A 22,034-nucleotide genomic window follows, 5' to 3' on the forward strand; every position below is an offset into this window, starting at 1 on the left:
ACGATTAAAAGGCCCTCTTAATGCCTACGAGGCAGAAAGAGTGAAAAATGAAAAAAAAACAATGTATATGTCATGGACCAAGTGATTAATTGGGCATTATTCATAATGCCCGGTCATTACGAATAACAACATTACTAATATAAAAGCCATCGTGTGTCGTATGTATATTAAATAGAGAAGACATTTTCAAATACTGTATAATAAATTTATATTCAATTGAACCAATCAAAAATAACTTTAGCCTTTTATCATGACATAGTTATAGTTACATACTTTAATTATACGTAATTCTTATGAATTTCTTGTGACCTGTCTGTCATATGACATCAAAAGAGTTTCTTAATAGTGTTACGTTAACAAAAGCCAAGAGAGAAAACGTAGTCATTGGTTACTGTATTTTACTACTACATATCCACATAACTGGTGAATTTTTATGCAATTACTTATTCTTTTTCATTTCACTGCACTGTATCATATTAACATAAAATAATGAATTTCATTTAATCAAAAGTTTATCCTTCTATAAATTATAATAAATTTAAATTCTTAAATTAAAAAAATGTACAGATGTGTATCAGTTGTTACTGATATAATCAATGCTCTATTAATTGGCATAAACCCAAAATCATCCCGATTTCGTCATCACGCGCTACGTTTGCAATGCTTTTTACACGAATGCGATTCTTTACAAAATCAAAATGATCTTTTACAGTTGAATAATTCTTAAATTTTCTGTAAAACCGAAGATTACCTATCCAACTGTATTATATCCGCTTTCCTAGACGATTACAAAGAATTAAAAAAATTAGTTCTAATGTTTAATCGTTTGAGCAGAACCGATGATCTTTGCTTAAATTAACAAATAAGCAAAAAAATGTGAGTTTTTTTACTAAAAATTCCACTCGATATCTCAAATAAAACATCACTGATCATTTTTTTACAATATTTTTCCTTCTTTCACTATTAAAAAAAAGGAGCTTAAATTTTAGTTTATTTAATTTTTTAATAAAAATGAATAAACAAATCTAAAACAATTTAAAAATAAATAAATAAAAATTATAAAATTTAAAATATTTTGTTTAAAAAAAAACATAATAATAATAATCCGAAAACACAAAAAACAAACAGAACCCTCCCCATACGAAACAGAAGAAACAAATAAACAAACCCCCCTCGCGTCGATCGGACGAACTAAATGATGACGATGACGATTGGCGATGCTCTATTTATCAACTTTTATTATACATCAATCTACTACAGATGGCGCCGTTCGAAGAAAGTGTAAAATAAATGTTTACTTTTAACAATTTACTCAGTAAATATATAATTACAAAAAATAAATAAATTACGATATCGTAAAAGTATTTTGTGTAATAATAATAATAATATAAAAAAGTATTAAAAAAAAGACATAATGTAATATGTGTGTGTAATAAGAAGAGAGTCATCTAGACTACGCATTATTGAGGGGGGGGTAAGAAAGAATAAGGAAAACGAAACGTTTCAGAACCAGTTGCGACGAAATGGCGTCATTTCATCTTTGCAAGAAAATAATCGATTCTAAGATAATTCATCAACCTTAAGGTAATTATTAATCTTTCTTCTATTAATTTAATCGAATAGAAACAATATAAAATTTAATTATTTTTCGATACGTCCATATGTTTGTCTGTCCGTAATTTGTCTTTTAAAGATGTTTTCTACTGAGGTATACGGCTATATATTTTTTTTTTCTTGTAAATTTTTTTCTCGTCATATACAATATCTAAACATTCCTTCCTGTATACGCGGATTAGATTTGTTATAATAATTTAAATGTCAGCAATGTGCTTGGAAAATGTACATAAATACTGTTTAGTTATGTTTCAAACTAATAAATTAACATGTAAACTTTATACATTTATGCAGCATATATTAACTGTGTGTGTAAATTAAAGGTTTATATGGGAAAATATGTAATTAACTTTATATATGGTAATAGGTAATGTATCAATTTTTAAAAAATTCTGAGTAAATTTAATATATACGGTTATTTCCTTGTTCCATTATAGGCGCATATTTATTATATTGCAAACATTTTTTCCTTTTCATGCTAAATTTAAAAAAAAAAAGAAAATTGTCCCTACAATTATATTATTTTGTGTAGAAAATATCACAGTAATTGAAATCAAACTGGGTTTACAAACATTATTTTTATTATGCAATATTAAATTGTAGTAATATTGTATATATACTTGAAAAAACTTGAAAAAAAAATAAATATATATATATATATATTGTTTAATGTGTATATACATATTTTTTTAATGAAGTAATATAAAATAATTGTAGATTGTTTAAATAAAAAAAAATGTTTAGTTTCGTTTTGTTTCATTTAAATTGAAAAATAATAATGCATGTACGAATTTATGATGTGGAAATTTTAATAGAAAATAAATTGATTGTAAAAATAATAATAACCGATTCGATTCTGCATAATTGATTTTTCATTTTGAATGATTTGTGCAAAAATATATTTTTATATATTAATTTAGATGAAATAATTATAAGAATTAAAATGTTTTATTATTATTTCACCGGGAATTTATCTTAATTTAAAATCGAAAGGATTTGTTTTTTTAGGAGAAAATGTCGATCCGGAACTTTTAAATTTTAATTTGCAAATAGGTATTTGTTTTTTTTTTTTTTTAAATAAAGAATTTTTATAGTTAAATTGCTATATTAAAGAAATTAATTGTACAGTATGATTATTTTCTTTTATACACAAACAATATAAGTTAAGAGAAATTAACTATAATATAAATCTTACTGAAGAAAATTAATTAGTGTTACATAAAAATGGACAGCTGATGTTACAGATGCAAAATAGTATGAACGGAAAATAATTTTGTGATACTATATATCTTGAATAAAGATTATTTTTATACATTTGAATGAAATAAATTAGAACATAAACATTTTACTTTATTTTTATGCTTTAAATGTGGATAAACATTTGTGCTTTTTGCATAAATATGTTTTATTGATGTTGCAAGCTTAAAAATATTATTTAATTAGTTTTTTGTGTTCATAATAATAATAAATAAAATTTTCATCTGTATGATTTAATCAACTACAGCCTCTGTGTTCTTTATTCTTGTTAAGTATCTTAAACAGTTTGTTTTAAAAATATGATAGTTTTTAAATCTTTAACAGTGTAGTTGATAGTAATGTAACAAGCATGTACAGGCACCTGTTTTAAGATTTTAATTAAATTAATAAAAACATTAAAACGTAGAAATTTTACTATAATATTTTCTACAGCAAAATAACTTATGATGTAACTGATGGAAATGAGTAACAAATTCAATGCAATAAAGAATAATAACAACTATGAAACTGACAGAAAGGATATCTCAAGAATCAAAGAAAAATTTGAAAACATTCTGACAAAGAAAACTAATAAACAGTTTTAATAATCAAATTTGAATTGTAATGCTACATAAACATAAAAGACTAGTTGAATTCTATTATTATATACTTAGGTTTTAAATTTTATTTAAAGCAATGAATAAATATTGGTTTATTGGTTTACATAAATTCAAGTATTTTTACATGTTATAAGATGATAATTTCACAAAACATGTATAATTATTATTCTGGTAACTTTAGGAATTTGTCATTAACAACTTGAACAAAGGAAAGGGAACAATAGCTATAATGTAAGTTTTTAAAATTTTAATTCTATATAAGAGAAATCAAATTTTTTTCTTACATGGGAAAAAATTCAAGATGTTAATCTTGTGATTAACTTATAAATTAAATTGAACTTGCTGAGAGAAATCCTTTATTTTTTTAAAGAATTTTAAAGAGCTACAATTAAAATAATTATAAATGTTAGTTTAGTGTTGATTTTAATATAACTAATATAGTGCTCTTCAGAAAGATTGTATTACAAAATTTGAAATAAATAGTTATTTGCTATACATGAAGTATCTGGCCCCATTTTCAAAGCGTATAATGTGTCTTATGTAAGCAGAAAAAACAATAAATTGTATGAACCTATAATAAACATCCAGAAGCCTGATACATTGATAGTAAACCAAACAATCTCTGTAATTAATTGGGCTATTATTTTGCTATAATTTCTTCCAGACTGTTCTAAATTATTTAATAAATTATTATAATTATTAGTTTAAATACAATATGATGCCTAATGTCTACCTCTAATACCAAATTACTTAATATTTAATTATTAATTATAGCAAAATAATAGCTCAATTAATTATAGCAATCGTTTGGTTTAGTACTATATAGAAGATAGATTGGTCAGATAGAAATTGATCAAGAATGTGTGCTGTGCTCTTGGGGGACAGATTTTTGTAAGATTTGCCACTTGATTGTACATCCTGATTGGTTTTCATTCTCAACTTCACTTCCTAAGTGGTCTCTTACCTGTTTCCATAGGTAATTCAAGACCAACTCAGGCTTTGGGAAATGGTTGACACAGATGTTTAATTTGATGCTGATATCTAATTCTAACTAGGGATGTTTACTGATCTTGGGATTTACATTGTTTAAATCAAGAATTGATAGTTATTATTCCAAAGTTCCAGTCATTGAAAATTTCAATAGTAAACAAATTATTAAAAGGAATTATTTTTACAATTAAAATTCTCTGTTATGGACAGGAATTTTGGTAAAGAATCCAATCATGTCCTGATCCTCACATAAACAGATCACTGTCCAGACAGAAACCAAACAGAATATGGGGAGAGGAAGTGAAAAAAAATGATGTAGATGTGGAGCCAAGGATTTGGGAGATAGAATCAAGGAACATAGAATAAGATGGAAAGATGTTGTAAATAGCAACAAATCTGCAATCAGACTTTTATGGGGGTATCAAGTCCTATAAAAACCAAATGATGATGATGAGACTTCATGTATAAGCTAAAACATATTAATTATATATATATATATATATATATATATATATTTAGTGAATTATTATAAATGTGTTTGTGAAAAAAGGGCTGGTGGAAATTACAATTTAATAAAGTAAAAATTACATTACACATACTAAACATATCTTCATTGCTCTCCGTGTCCAATCACCAGGAACAACTATTCTTCACTGCAGAAATAACCTTTTTTTTGTAGGCTACTACTATGCACAAATATGTAAAACAGTCTAAAATGTTCACATGGCAAGCACTGAAGATATGTTAAGTATCTACAATGTAATTTTTACTTTATTAAATATTATAAATGTGCTCTTTAGTATATTTAGTAAATTTTATTTTATTTATAGGCATATTACATTTTTGTATTTTAATTCCTGTGTTTCCTCAATTAAACCCAAGATTCAAATAGACCCTGGGGAATAAAAGTACTATTAAAAGTTAACCCTGGACACAATCAACTAAACCTTTACCTTCCAGTTTTGAAAATTTTAATGTCAATTTGACATTAAAATTTTCAAAACTGGAAGTTAAAGGTTTAGTTGATAGTGCTTAGTATTAAATTTCAGTCATCGAGAAGTATTTTTTGTAAACTCTGGATTGAAAAGTATGGAAAACATGTTGAAGTGTTGTACTGTAAAGGGTAATATAGTTTAGAGCAGGCCTGGCCAGCCCGCGGGTCGCATGTGGCCTGTCACGTTAAATTGTGTGGCCAGCTAAGTGATATTATATATTTATTAGAACTTGGTCGTGGTCCTAATAATAGATGCTTTGTCCCAATCCCTATGGTTAATGCAACCCGTGTTAACGTGGGCTTTGTAAATTTCCAGCTTTCTAATAAATAGAACACAAGCAATAAATATTGCTTGTGTTCTATTTATTAGAACTTTTGTTTCCCATTATATGTATACCAAAACAATTAAATAAATGAAAATTTGCATGTGTCATTGTTATAATGTGCAAGTGCGAGTACGAACTCTCGGTATAACAATAAAATCTTATTTGTTTTGTATTTGTTTTACTTTTTTAAAAGCATGTTTGCCTAAATTGTGGCCCATCGTAATGTTATGCATGATCAAAGTGGCCTGCGAAACAATATGGGTTGGCCAGGTCTGATTTAGAGTGAAAAGTAAGGAGCTTAAGTAAAATTCTGTGTCTTTAAATTGTCTAGAATCAGGCAGCACTTTCTATTTCAAGGTTTGTGGAAACATTTGAAAAAATTTAGAAGTATTCTCAAATATTGAGTATGGAAAGGCCACGATTGAGTTTACAAGTTGCAATATTATCAGCCAAAGAGTAATGAGGAAAGTTTGGATTGAAAATTGAGTTTGAACCATAAGATGGTAGTCAAGATCTTGATTCCTACAACATTAAAGCACACATGAATAACAATGTAATAACAATTGGCATATCTTCCTCATACACACCGGGGTGTGTAATATATAACTAGAACTCACTTGTGCCTGTGACCGGTGTGAAATAAATTAATTCAAGTTAACGAACGTTTTCTGGACGCCTTCCGTGTCCTTCTTCAGGTTAAACTGCTGGATTCTATTATTTTTAAAAAACTCCGTTCCGATCTTTTAAGAACGAATTCGAACTATCTTCATTTGAATTCGTTCTTAAAAGATCGGAACGGAGTTTTTTAAAAATAATAGAATCCAGCAGTTTAACCTGAAGAAGGACACGGAAGGCGTCCAGAAAACGTTCGTTAACTTGAATTAATTTATTTCACACCGGTCACAGGCACAAGTGAGTTCTAGTTATATAACTGAATTGGAAGATGCTGAATCAGGTTAGCTATGAAAACATTATTTCAAGTGTTTTAGCAAATATTTTCAAATATTGTAACCCATACAGTAAATAAATGGTTTTGATAGTTTGGAAAATGTACACATAATTAAGGCGTTTCTTTCAATTTTTACCCACTCATTTTCTGTTGTAAGGTAATAAGACACTGGCCTTGAAAAACCCTGGGGAATAAGTATATGTTAAAAGAAACTTCCTAGGGTTTAATTGAGGAAATATATATATTCAAATGATATGATATAACCTGTCTCACCTCACAGATCACTAAATTCACAATTTTGAATCCTGCGGATCACTATCTTGAAGTTTTTAAAATGATACAAACACCTGCATGTGTAGAATAATCATCATCATAAGAGTTCCATTTTGCTTTATTTTACTTTATTAATATGAAATTCACTTGTTATAATTAAACAAATTACTGCAAAGTTTGTTGCTACTTGTTTGAAATAAGTTTATGGATTCTTGGCTCTTTTCCATGAAGGATAACAATTGCATTCACAATATTTATTGATAAGTCATTTTGTGTTTGGTTTTAGATTCAACTAAAAACCCCCAATGAGTGAAAAAAGTGACCAAGCATTTTGCAATTCTTTTGTAATACTTTGCATAACCTTGAGTTGATCAATGTCTGAATTTCTCTACAGACCATCAGTTTTCCATGGACCACCAGTTGGCAACCTCTGTTCTAAACTAATAAAAATACAATAGAATCTCAGTAATCTAGCATATATGGGACTGGAACAGTGTTGGATTAAGGAGATTGCCAAATTATTGGAAGTAAGATAAATTCAATGGCACAAATAAATTTGACAGAGTAGTCAATTGTGAATGACACAGCAAAACACAAGTTGAACTACTGAGTACAGGCATCCCTTGATTAATGCAGTTAATTAATCTCTTGATGCTACTACATATATCAAAATCAGTTTAATCAAGTATAGTGATACCTGGGTATTGGACCAAACAATCATCACCTGCTGGAAGAAATTTTTAATAACAAATTTTTTAATTTTAATAAACAAAAATAGCAAATTCACCAACACCTTTATGTTAAGTAAAGACAGCTGTTAATTGCATTAATGCATATAAAAACTGTTAAAACTCCTGTTGCATATAAAAAAGGATTGTTGCAATTTCACTCATTAATCAAATCCTGAGTTAAGCAAGGGATACTTGTCTTGCATTATAAGACACTGTACTTTTTTGAGCAGTCTATGATGTTGATCTTAATGATCTTTAATACCATGCCTAAGCTCAATACATGCAATATTTAGTGGATACTGGAGTTTGAACTATGGGAAGCTTACTAAGTTATTCATAACCTTTTAGAGCAGCAAAAATAACTTAGTATTTACTATACCTAGGCAGTTATTTTTATAATATGGGATGCTTGTCTATGACTTGGCAGTATGCTTGTAATATTTGAGAGTTGACTAGTGTCAGATTACTGGATACGTCAAATTGACAAATGACTGGATTACCAAGATTGTACTGTGATTATGAAGATCCAAAAATGTTTTCATTTTCATAATCCGTCTTCAAGATTTGATAAGATATTATGCTTTAATATGACGGAATTTTTGTTTTTAATTTTAACACTTATAATTAAAAACAAAAATAAAATGACCTTTGTACAAAAGATAATTATTAGTTTTACTAATGAATTTGTTATTTATATAACATTGTTTCTCTGTTTGTATTAGTAATGAGATGTTCTGATGATTAAATGAAAGGTAACAGTAATTGAAATGTAATATCAAAACTCATGTTTTGTGTTTTTGTTAAATCAATAATAGTGTCTGTAGATATTAATATATCAAAAACTAAAATGTCCAGACATCACAATTTATAATGGGTAGCCTAGTACCCATTATAAATTGTGATGTAGTACAGTACATGGTGCAGCACTCTCCATTCTTTATTGATGCTATCAACTCTTACAAGATATGCCCATCCATATTGGGCAAATAATGGGTTGTTAACAATCAAATATAAAAAAAGTTATATTTAAAATAGTTCTGTCATCATAATTCTGTCATCATAAAATAAAACAGAACAAAGTAACTTGAAGAACTGCAACCTTCAGAATTCTGAAGGTTGAAGAGGTTGTATTTGTACAAGAAATTCTTGGGAGAGCTGATATTATCAAAATTAGCAAGCATGAAAAATTCTTGCTGATGCCAATGAAAGAATTAATATTTTATTGTTATTGTGAACCCTTGATTTTTTTAATAGATTAATATTTTTACTTATGGAGATTACAAACATGAAAAGAAGAAGTGCATTTCATATTAAAATGCAATGTCAAAATTCAAAAATAGAGAGAAATCATGTAATTGCCGTACTAATTAGTCTGATCATTCTTTGTAAGTTTGTGACAAATTAAAGATAAGAATCAAAATTAATACATCATGAAAATGTGGAATTTAAAGATTTGATGGAATAGAGAATAGTAATTACTTGTTATACAAATATAAACATCCAAACCAATAGTTATATATTAAAGCCAAACAATTGCTGGATTATATTGGGCTATATTACTAAAACTATTATTAATTAAATGCTAAATAATTTGGCATTAGAGGCAGATGTTAGGTGCTATCTCTTGCTAAATTTAATAATTAGTTTAGAAGGTTCTGGAAGTAATGAATTGGCGCAAGGTGGGACTTAACTTGCATAATTGTAATTGACATTGTGATTGTTAAATTACACATTTTCTCCTTTAAAAATCATTTCTATATAGAAATGTTTTTTGTGAAATATTTGATTTAAAAATCAATTCTTTAAATATTTCTTCAAAAAAATTGATGAGACTTCATCTGTTAACTTCTTCGGTTAAATCCGAAGAAGTTAATATAAAGAAAACCACACCATTGATATAATACATATCTGTTCTTATAGTAGAAATATTTGACATTGAAGAGCTTTTCGAATCTTAAAACTTATTTATAAAAACATTTTTTAATACTTCTTGATATGTTTTTAATTTGTTTAAATGATGATGATAAATGAAAATGTTAATATATTTTTCCAAATGTGTGTTAGATAAAAGGTAATCAAATGTTTGAATAGCATAATTTTAATATATTTACATAGTATGAAGACATTACAAATTGAAATTCATTTTGAGTCATTCTTTATCTAGATCATTCTGAATTTAGTTATTACATGCAGAATTATAAAATCATTAAAAACTAAGCATCTGGCAACAGACTCAGCTGTAATGACAATGTGTATACTGATTCATATATTAAGTACAGTTGTGCATGTATTTGTAATATGATAATTTTTAGTTTAATAGCAAATGGAAATTAATAAGTATAGATAATATATTTCGTATGCCAACAAGATACTTTGCATATAAAATACATTAGACTCAAATTTTTACTGTTGGCACAAGAAAAGGAACGTGGCTAACATCTTATCTTTTGTTATTTTCTATCTCAAGATTGCCTTGGAGTACTTATTGCAATTGACGTTAGTGACAGGCATTAAAGAAAAATCTGGATTTGCTTAGGTGCAAACTTACACAGTAAATTAAGTACTACAGTAAAACCTGCAAAAGCCAGAAAGTTTTTCAGTGTTTCACATGTTTCTTTTATTGATATGGTCTTATGACTTCTCTATTACTCTATTGCCTACACAAATGCATTGAAAATGTTTTTTTCCTTTTCTTGGATTGGGTGAAAAAATGAAGTTTTTTATGATTTATATATGTTTATTATTGCATTTGTTACAGATTTTACATACAAATAAGCAAAGTTCACTTTTTAATAAAACAACCTAATGTTGTCTACTTAGTTGACTTTGGTTTTTTTAATGTCATTATTGAACCACAAATACAGGGTGGTTATAATTAATGTTTCCCTACTCAGACCTGTATAGAGCCCGTTTTCTTTGACATATTTTGATGAAACTTGGTATATATGTTATATGGACCATGGGAAAAAGAAAAATGCAAAAAAATAATTACAGTAGAGCGTTGTTTATCCGCAAGCCGGTTAACCGAAAGCTTTCCAGTCAGACTGTGTCGTGCTGAATCGAATGTTTTTGATACTAGATTAACTTCTAAAGTATAATTTTTTTGTTTTTATATTTTTTAATATATTTATTTTGTTTGTACAAAATAAAGAAATAATTTTTAACGATACAATAGCCTCGATTATTATTATAAAAATTTTTGTTAGGCTTAAAATCGATGAAAATTCAACACGAAGTTGCACGCAACAGAGAAAACTTTCAACATCGGATAGGTTAATCTATTTTTTCGTACATAATCGGTTATTTGAAAAAATCAGTTATCCAAACAACCCCAGTCCCCAATTGATTCGGATAAATGACGCTCTACTGTAGTTTAAATTTTTACCACTAGGTGAAAAAATGATGCATGAAGAACAAGAAACACAAAATGTAAACATGCAAAAGGTTTTTATTTATGACATTTGTTTAATGTGCAATCCATTTGCGTCAATCACATGTTCAAAGAGCCTTACAGCATGTTCAACAGTAGCCCCATAGGTTTCTTGAGAAATTGCAGCAATATGGCATGTTATGCTTGCTTTCAATTCAGGCAGAGTCCGTATGCCTCCTCTATAGACACAATCTTTCAGATATCCCCACAACCATACAGACAGCATGCTCCTAATGGACTCCTCCCTGAGGGGAGCTGTCGACAGGCTGCCCAGTGTTTAACGTCACTAGTTATTGATTCATGGTAGTTCTTGAACAAAAGGAAAAAAAAAAGAAACATATACTGAATTACAAGCAGTGCCTCGATCCCCTGAGTTCAGATATATACTCAAAGTTCTGAAATTCCATAGGGAGTAATCTATACAACTTCCTCATTTTATAATAACATTACATCAACATCTGCCGTAAATAATCAGGCTAAATTTTGGATAAAAAAATTTATCAAAAATTTAGCCTGCTTATTTATGGCAGATGTTGGTGTATTGGCTTAGGATATTGGGTTTAGTTTGATGTTTATTTGTGTATAATAACTATATACAGTAAACTCCCGATTATCCGGGCTAATGGTGGGGAGAGGTGGCACGGATAATCTGAACTATAACTATTTATTTCTAAAATACAACATATTATACACTTCTAAGGCAGACAATTATTTTAACATGTTTAATGGTCATTAATTTACCACAAATACATAAAATATATGTTTAATTTGTTAACACTGATTTTTAATGTCAAAACAGTTAATTATTTCTATTCACTGGATGGATTTTAGACAAATTTTTTTCTAGAAAAATCATTAAAAGATTCATTTCTAGAAAAATCATTAAAAGATTCATGCAAACAAACCAAAATCACAGAGTTTCTTAACTCTGTGATTTTGGTTTGTTTGCATGAATCTTTTAATGATTTTTTAATATCAGTTCAAATTTTTCTAAGAGCTATTATGTCATTATACTCGAATTCCCATTGGTCAATGTATTCTAACAAAGTGTCAACAGAATTCAGCGCCGTGTTGAGACAATGCAATTGATAATTTCTTCTTCTCTACTTTCAGCTTCATTCTCTTGCTCTTCTGGTTGAATGAGATTGGAAATGATATCCGCATCACTCATTATTTGAAAACCTCCATCACATGAATCATGTTCTAACCACCTCTCAATATTTTATTTATCAACATTTTCAAAGCCATGTAAATTTGCACGTAGCTCACTTATTTCAGATACTGTTTCACTTGTCTTGGGCTTGATAGAATCCAAAAAATCGCCTTCTACATTTGGTAGAATTTTCCTCCATGATCGAACGAGTGTTATTGGCTTTATTTTGTTCCAAGATTGAGTTACACCATGTATCGCATCCAGTATTGTCATTTTTTTCCAAAATTTAATCAAATCATTACCTTCATTACATTTTTTTAAAATTAAATTCATGCACGGATAATCTGCAAACCGGATAATCCACACAAAGATAATCGGGAATTTACTGTATTTATTTGATACTTAGATAGCTTTGTAAACCATTTAGCTCTGATTATCTAACCATATGTCGCTTTCTATATATTTTAACATTTACAATCATGAATTTAGAAAAAAATTTGTCTAAAATCCATCCAGTGAATAGAAATAATTAACTGTTTTGACATTAAAAATCAGTGTTAACAAATTAAACATATATTTTATGTATTTAAAATTCTTTGCTACAGTTTACATAAGACATAACATACATGAAACCCAAAAATAACAATATCAAAGACACTATGCAATACACACCAATCACATGCCTTCCTGCATTCTCCAAAACACTCATTTCATGCATCACAAGTAAAATATACCATAATATAGAACAACATTCTCACAGAGCAACAAAAAGACTATCATAGAAACAATATGGGATACAAAGAACACTTCCTCATAGACTCAGTCATTTTATAACAAGCACACAGACAACACAAACTTACATATAGAATGCTTTTCTGTAATGTGTGTGCAACAGCATCCCACATTCATGGTTATATCATACATTATACTCATCTGTACAAAATACATTCAGCATTCCTGGATAAGAGTATAGTCTATAAATAGCTAGGATTTCAACAGACCAAACTCATAGAACATGTACAAATACAAAAAGACTAACAAAAGAATACAACAGAAGATTAAACTGAATACTGATAATGCAACTGAATGCAAAATACATGTTTAAAGCAATCACAATACATACAGTCCCAGTACTGACATATTTGGTTTGAATATATTCATTTATACATTGGACACAGAACGAGTCAACTCCAAAGGAAAACATGAACAACATTAACAAAGCACAACAAGAACCATTGTAATTCATCCATAGAAAGGCTAACTCTTCCTCTTAAAGAGGGAAAACAAGCCTCATAGATATTTCAAACCAACAAACAAATATATTATGAAAGTTTATCTACAGTAAACATGAATTGTCACAATTAAACCTATATGCTACTGATTTGAATGTAACACAATATGCAAAAATACACAGTTATCATTAGACAGTCTTGATTTTAGAACATGCTTTCACTATAGATATTAGATATCCTAACAATCTTAGCTAGGATCATACTGACAGAACTGCATTAGACTGCTGGTTGACTCATCAATGCCTCTTTGGAGAGACAGAAAGGTTCATGATTGCCATACAGGACCAGGTCATAAATACAATAAACTATAGGAAGCACATTTGAAAAGACACAACACTGACAGATGACACTTGTAGGAAATGTCATACCATGCATAAAAACACATCACATTGAGCTGCAAGCTTTTAACACAGACTTATATTGATATAAGGAAATAGCAAACATAATACATCAAAATCTTATATACACAAACATGAACTATTACATATTCAGCAGCCATACTACATATTCACTCCTCAGACAGTCATAGAAAAAAAACACAAGCTAAATATACTATGATCATGCCATAATGAAAGATAATCAATCCATTGCAATGGACAAGACACCACATTCGTTGACAAACAAAACAAAATCACATAAATCATAGATATAGCTTTACCAAACACCCACAACGTACAAAATACCTATATTGAAAAAATTAGTAAACACTCAGAACTTGTGATGATAGAGTATCTGTGGAGAATAGATATGTATTGTGACAGTAATCTTTTTTTGCATAGGAATTATATCATATACTGCACAAAAGTCTAGGAACATTAGGGTTTCAAAGAAACAACATATATGTCAAATGACTACCAGATTAAATTGGGCTACTTTATTACTTTTATTTTTGTTTTATTGCTATTTTTATATAATTATATACATATATGTTTATATATGTATATATCTCATTACAGAAATCTGCCATACTAAACATATGTCTTACAAATCCTTGAATACAAACAAACCAGCATATACCGTATTTTCCGGCATATAAGATGACTTTTTAACCCAAGTACCTGCATGTCATAAGCATTTGAATTAACTTTGTCATATTGAAATCAAATCTGATTTTGTTTTTTACTTTTATTTGGTGTGTGTTGGAAGAGGGGTAGTCTTATATGGCGAGTATAACCCAAACTCTATATTTTAACTGTAAAAGTCGGGGGTCGTCTTATATGCCAGAAAGTATGGTAATTTTGTTGTAGTTATGCTTTGATCTTGATCTTGTATAGCAGTAGGCATTGTATATGTTACCGGCAAAACCCGATTTTACACCAAACTAATTTTGCCTAGGCCAAACTAGTTTGGCGTAAGCGTGTCAGGCCAAACTAGTTTAGAATTATTATATGGGTATATTAATGATTAAATATATTAATGGGTAAAATAAAATTAAAAGGCAATCAATTAGATGAACAATATTTATTCAAACATAGTCTACTTAATTATAAAAAACGAGGTTAATGTTACCCTACACATCAAAGGTGGCGCTCGTCTCCGATTCCAGCAATCAGAAGACAGGGAACAGTGGGGACATGCATTCTAACATAGCCTAACCTATTCTAATAAATTACCATAATTATTAGCAACCAAATTATTAGAATAGGTTAGGTTAGGTTAGAACGTGCGTCCCCACTGTTCTCTGTCTTCTGATCACTGGAATCGGAGACGAGCTGCCATCTTCGATACCTGGGGTAACATTAACCAAAAACGGTATTGATTAGAAATGACACAACACTTGTACAAAACTATAAACTAAAAATAAGCTAATCAGTACTTATCAGTTTGTATTTTTTTTTTTTTTATTAAGCCATGCACTTTTAAAGGTAATTAACTTTCAAAAATTCAAACAAAATAATAAAAATAACTTTTAAAATCAAACTAAAATTAAAAATGAATTTATTTGTGTTTTATGATGAACTTAAATTAACCATTAATATACCTGAATAATAATTCTAAACTAGTTTGGCCTAGGCAAAACTAGTTTGGTGTAAAATCGGATTTTGCCGGTAACATATACAAGCTGAATAATGTAAACCTCACTAATACCACCATAATGCAGTAATAGTAAATTTGTCAAGTACAAACAGTAGCTAAAATATTGCTTACCAAAATGTTTTCTGATTATTGATGATTAATTAATTTTTACCTCAATATATAATTTATCTAAAATAGAAAAGGTTCTATCAAGACATAGCTTACCATTATGAACAGTAATAGTTTTATTTTTATTAGTTTTAATTTGATTGATTGTGATTGACTAAATGCAATACTTTGCAGCTTTTTGTGTGTTTACTATTAATTTAATCAATCATTTTGATATTTGTAATGGAAAATAAGAATTTTGTTTTTTTTTACTGATACCATAGACTGAAAGCCTTAGATGCATATTAATATTGTTTTGTGTAATTTAAATTAATTTTTTGTGCTTTTTTTTAGTTACACAGAATTATAATCTTATATAACATATTATTTATATAAAATCATATAATTATTACTACATAATTACGTTAAATGAAAAAGTAAATTATTTTTTCTCTTTACAGTATCAAAAGAAAAGAGAAAGTACCTTGTTACCCATTAATACTTTATCATATTCATGGCATAATTTTGCAGAAAACTTACTATTAAAAAATTTTATCATCAAGTTACATTCATCATGGGTAAAAGAAAATCTCAAAATCCCAGAAAAATCATTTCTATTCATAATGAAGATGACAGTGATTCTGATGTTTCTATATTTGAAAACAAACAGGTGGGACGAGAAACATTTAAAATTACTGAGAGTAATAAGTTAGGTTTCAGTCATAATATAATGGGAAAAAATTATTGTTATATCAATAAAGTTAGTACAAATCAGGATAATGAGACATTTGATGAAGACAGTGATTATTCTGTGACCAGTGCAAAGCGAATGTGCAATACAATTCCATTAAATTATATAGAAAGAAAAGAAGAATTTGATGATGTTTCTGACATCAAAGATAATTATAATCATACATCTAGTACAATGGTTGTTTTTCCAGATATGATTAAATCTGGAATTTTGACTGCAAATGCAAGAAGAAATTTTATTAATAATAACATGAAAGTTGCAATGCAGATGGAATCCGTTGAAACTTGTCATAATAGTATGAATGATAAAAAAACATTTAATTCTGTTGGAAATAATGATATGGATGATCCTTTAGATCTTTCAATCGATCAGAGTGATTCAACATCTGATGACAGCTGGCATAATACTAAAGATCCAAAAAAGTACAATTCAATAGGAAGTTATGTGCCGAGAAGAAGAAATCAGACATATCCACCAACATTCAAATTAGCTGTTGTGCAGTATGCTGAAAAACATGGTGTTATGGCAGCTGCAAGGTATTACGATGTCAGTCCAAAAAGAGTTAGAGTTTGGCGTACAAGTAATATGAAACAGACAATAATTAAAAAGATTAAGAAACAGGGTTTAGATATTCTAGAAATTGAAACTGGATCATCTACGGACAGCAAAGAAAAATCAAACGTTCCATTGTCAGTGAGTACTGACACATCAGTAAAGACAGATTCGGTAAATAAATGTGCTGAGATAATAGAAAAATCAAATCATTCAATTTCTCGTTCAGGAAAGTATTGTTGTAGGATGAAGGAAAAAACTATAGAAACACAAAATAGAACAATTCCTGTTTGGGAAATAGAATTATTTGCTAATTTAAGAAAACAGTTGAATTCAAAGAACAGTATTAAAATAAAAAAGTTGTTAGAAACTGCAAAGAAATTGCAGCCATCACATTTCAAAACAGAAGAAAATGGTATTCCTACTTTATGGATAGTGCAATGGTGTGTGAAGTTTGGTGTTGGATTTGAAACAAACAAATGTTGTGATATATGTGCAATACCAAAGGTAACTTGTTTAAGATATTCTTCTTATTATTTATAGATATCTTTATTCTAAAATATTTTATTGCAAGATTCAAATTAAATGTAATATTTTAATCTTTTAGTGGTTATTTCTATCTTAATGACTAATTTTTATTTTTAAATAGTCTAAAGATAAAAAAGGGGAGATACATTTCTAACATTCATCTTTTATCTTTGAAAGTTATATTGACAATTTTATTGTTGTGATCATATAGTGACAGTATGTAACATGAAAAAGTATTACATGTTATCTTCCAAGAGATACGATTTAATTGAGAAAGTTTAAGATAAAGCTATTAAAAAATTTGTAATTTCATTATTTTCTATCACAAAGCAATCAATGATAGTTAAGTGCATTCTCAATTGCTGATAACTAATATAATAATAATTGTTTTTGAAAATACTGTATTGGATAAGAAATTCTGATTGTGAAGACAATTTTTGTATTCTTCAATATATTTTTTGGGCTGCAATTTGAAAAAAGTATAGACCTATAAATTCCCACTGTCATCTGTCCATCTGAGTGTATTTTCTTAATCTTTGGAACATAGTTAGATGAAAGACAAGACCAGATATGGAAACCCTAGGGCAAGAGGCCCTGATTAACTATATATGGACTTCCAATGCAAACTGGAAGTCACATTATTTCAATTTGAAAATTTTTTCCTGAAAGATGTTACATAGATGACCAGCATGACTCTATTGTTAAAGAAAAAGTATGATGTACAGGGGCAATGCCACTACTAATTTGGGTGGAGAGCATATATTTTAAATTAAATAAATTAAAATATGATTAAAAATTGCAGCCTGGCATTATGATGATGTCTCAAATAATTGCTCATTACTATGTAAATTACCATTGTCCATTTTTTAATGAAAAAATTCTTCATATTGGGCTAAAATTAATAGTTTGTTTGTTTAGTTATGGCAATGCAACACTTGGGCAATCTGCCTAGGGGATGCTATCTGGGAGGTCTTTTTAAAGGTAACTTGCCCCTATTCAGGCATTACAAACATGGAGAAAACCCGGAAAACTCCATGTGGCCAGCCTGTCCTGGTGAGGCGTGAACCCACAACTGAACTCCTAGTATTCAGGGAATGGAACCACTTGGCCACTGGTGGGCCTAAAATTAATTACAAAATTTTGTCAACTTATGTGTAACACACACATTGTATACAATAAAATTCTTTAAAAATTGCATTATGTACTTAATAATCAAATTTTATTTTTTAATAAGAAAAACCTCCTTGTTAGAATAAGAGTTATTGATAAACAAGGAAAAGAATGAATAATAAAAGTTTAAAATACAGAACAGATTATGAGATGAGAATCAGAATACTTTCTTAAATTACAAATTATTGATAATTATATAAAACTGAAAAGTTAGATAATTTCTCAAATCATTCTACTTATATAATAGAAAAGAATTGTTCAAACAGGTTATTATTGTGCAGGCATGACAATCTGTGAACATACTTTGTGAAGTAGCTCTGTCCACAGTGAAATTTTTTAAAAAGTATTAGAATATTTATGAAAATGGATGGAAGTAAGTTTTCTATTAAGAATGTGTTAATTCAGTGAGATATTTGAAAAGTAATGTAAAAAAATTATAAACACGATATCCAAAAAAACCAGAAAAACATGTAACAAAAAACCACCTTTCTTAATTTCAACAGATCAATTATAAACTAATTTCCTAAAAAAATAAAAAAACTGATTTAAAATAAAAAATATTCCTACAAAAGTAAATTTTGTAATGTTAAGAAAGAAGAGATAAATAACATTTATGAAAATACTTAGAGATTTTATTCATACTAGCAGATGAGCCTGGCGTTGCTCGGGCAAAAAGTAATGATAGCAAAGATTAAGATTATTAGATTATTGCCAATCTTACCCATCATTTTCACTGGGTGCAAGAATTAGGTCCCCAGTCTTCTGAAACTAATGGGTCTAAAAATATGTTCTATTTCCACAAAAACACAAAAAACTGCATCTAAAATAGTACATTAGAAACTGAGTTCTTCAGGGGAATCCTTAACCCTCTTCATCTGTCCGTGGGGGGGGGAATTTCGAAAAATCCCTTCTTAGTGTACATTCTCATGACATACCCGTTATACCAAATTTCAACTTTCAACTCCTAACCATTTGGGCCTTGCACTTATTATCTTTATTATTAACCCATCTCGATTATATATATAGATGAGTGCAGTTCAAAATTGCATGCAACTAAGTGGAAAAGTCTCATTCTGACCAAACTGAATATTTAATGGGTTCTGGCCAATTTAAGAAAGTTTTGATTTTTTTAACATGGTATAAATTTTAAAATTATATATATATATATATATATATATATATATATAACTGTTATTTAATTACTGGTTTTCTTGTTTGTTTTTAATTATTTTTAACATTGTTTAAACATATGTTGTTAATTTCAAAATTTATACACTTACAAATATTCAATTTGTCAAAATAACTTTTTGGAATGTAAATCTGAAGACAGAACAAGAATCATTTCAAACATTAGGGGAAAAAAGAGTTTCAATCATCAAAATTTTTATAAGCTGTTTTGTTATTAACTTCAGTTAATAACAAAACAGCTTATAAAAATTTTAAACCTCTGTCTATTATTTTAAATGTTTTTGATGATGATGGTAATTTATTTTTAAAACAGTTGACAGTTGTATTTGTTCTGTAACATCAAAAGTGAGAAACATTCAAATTAGAGAAAAGATCTGTCAAAAAAGAAAAGAGTGAGTGTGCTATTATTAAGTTAGCAGATTTAAAATAGTGATCTTTGAGAAATTAGCTCAGAATTCTGTAGCTGAATTAAACAAATAAATGAATATTAATTTTAATGAATAAATTAAACTAAATAATGGCTTTTTGCAACCTATTATTAAAAATTAAAAAGCATTGTTTAATTATTTATTAGTTTGTAGTAATGAGCATCTCAAGAGACAATATTTAAACTATTGCGAGTCTTGATATTGCCATCATTTTAAAAGTTAACAAATTAATTATAATGATTAGATTACAGAAATATTTTATATGAAATTCACTCCCGTGTATATCTTACAGAAAATTGCTAGAATAGAATTAAGGCCTTTGAATAACTTGCACCATCATATACTTTTCACCTCTAAATTTGCTGTTGAAAACATGACACTTAACCAGTACACAGTTTAGAAGATACCATCTCAAATATTGTATTTTTACTCCCATTCTTTTATTTTATTTCCATTAGCTATATTTATTGTAGATGTAATTATAAAAGAAGTAAGATGAAAAACAATATTTGAGTCTTATCATATAAACTGCATTGTGTTAAAAGTATGAAATGACCAGCAAATAAAATGTTTTATTGATGTGATTATATTGGCAGTTTGCCATATAAGATCACTTAATAAATTTTTTGTTGTTTCATTTTTTTTCTGTTTTATTTATCAAATATTAGTTAAGTATATAATAATGCTAAAATAAACATTAAAATCTTTATCCATTTAATTGTTTTCGTCTCAGTAATAGCCTATTTTTGGTGTATTTGATGATTGAAAAGCCACCTGGTGTCAAGATGAGTTTGAGGTGACAATATGGCAGGATTGATTCTTACAAGATGTAAAGTAATTAAAGTAATTTCCATTCTTGTTGTTGTTGATTTTACTAAGAAAGTTACATATAGACTACATCCAATGACATGATTTGGTTTGAGAGTCATTTGCTTAACTCTTATTCACTGCAGAGAACTAACAAACATCAAAATTAGCAGTCTACTTCTAAATAGTCCTGTGAAAGTTGTTATATAGAAAGGTAGAATTACTAGAAATTTATTGTCTTTCAAGATACAAGTTCTCAAGTAAGAATGTTTAATAATAATTAAAATGTAGATTGATTTATACCAAATAGAGAATTTGTTTTCTCTCTTGCTTGCTATACATCATATACAGTAGGGCCTGAATTTAATAGACTAATTGTGGGTACAAGGTGTATGTTATTTTTAAAAGTTTGATAAATCAAATGTGTTTTAAAAACATACATTTCATACATTGTTCATTATTCTTGTACTATACATTATAACATATTAAAATGTTATAATGTACTGTACATGAATAATTTATACTTATTGACCTATCTTTTAGTGCATTTCATTTACAAATAAAAAAATAACAAATTTTTCCTTTAGAACAGAAAATTTATCTGTCCCAAAGTATACTGTGCTTGTATATCTCATCTTTAGAGATGATGCATACATGTGCATTAGATTTCTTGAATCATGTTATATATGGCTTAAAAGTTTTCTGTCTACTCTAGTTTGACAACCAGTTCATTATTATTATTATTATTATTATTTCATACAAAATTAACAGCACAACTGCCTATTGACATTATAGAAAACATTTATTTATGCAAGTACTTTCAGCAGTATATGACTGTCCTTTTCAGGCAATATTATCATTCACATTCGTGAAGAGGT

At 28.3% G+C, this 22,034-nt stretch overlaps 1 protein-coding gene across 1 annotated transcript in view; it reads left to right on the forward strand.

The window, feature by feature from the left end:
* Positions 1–1,227: 1,227 nt before the first annotated feature.
* The window catches only part of LOC136971179 (uncharacterized), a 56,778-nt gene continuing 35,971 nt past the window's right edge, over positions 1,228–22,034 (forward strand). The window contains exons 1-2 of the mRNA XM_067265655.1: positions 1,228–1,584; positions 16,194–17,542. Coding sequence (XP_067121756.1) covers positions 16,307–17,542 — 1,236 coding nt within the window. The 5' untranslated portion in view covers positions 1,228–1,584; positions 16,194–16,306. The remainder of the gene's footprint in view (positions 1,585–16,193; positions 17,543–22,034) is intronic.

Source organism: Centruroides vittatus, unplaced genomic scaffold (genome assembly GCF_030686945.1).
Source record: "Centruroides vittatus isolate TY-2023 unplaced genomic scaffold, ASM3068694v2 contig_2349, whole genome shotgun sequence".
Classification (NCBI taxonomy): Eukaryota; Metazoa; Arthropoda; class Arachnida; order Scorpiones; family Buthidae; genus Centruroides; species Centruroides vittatus.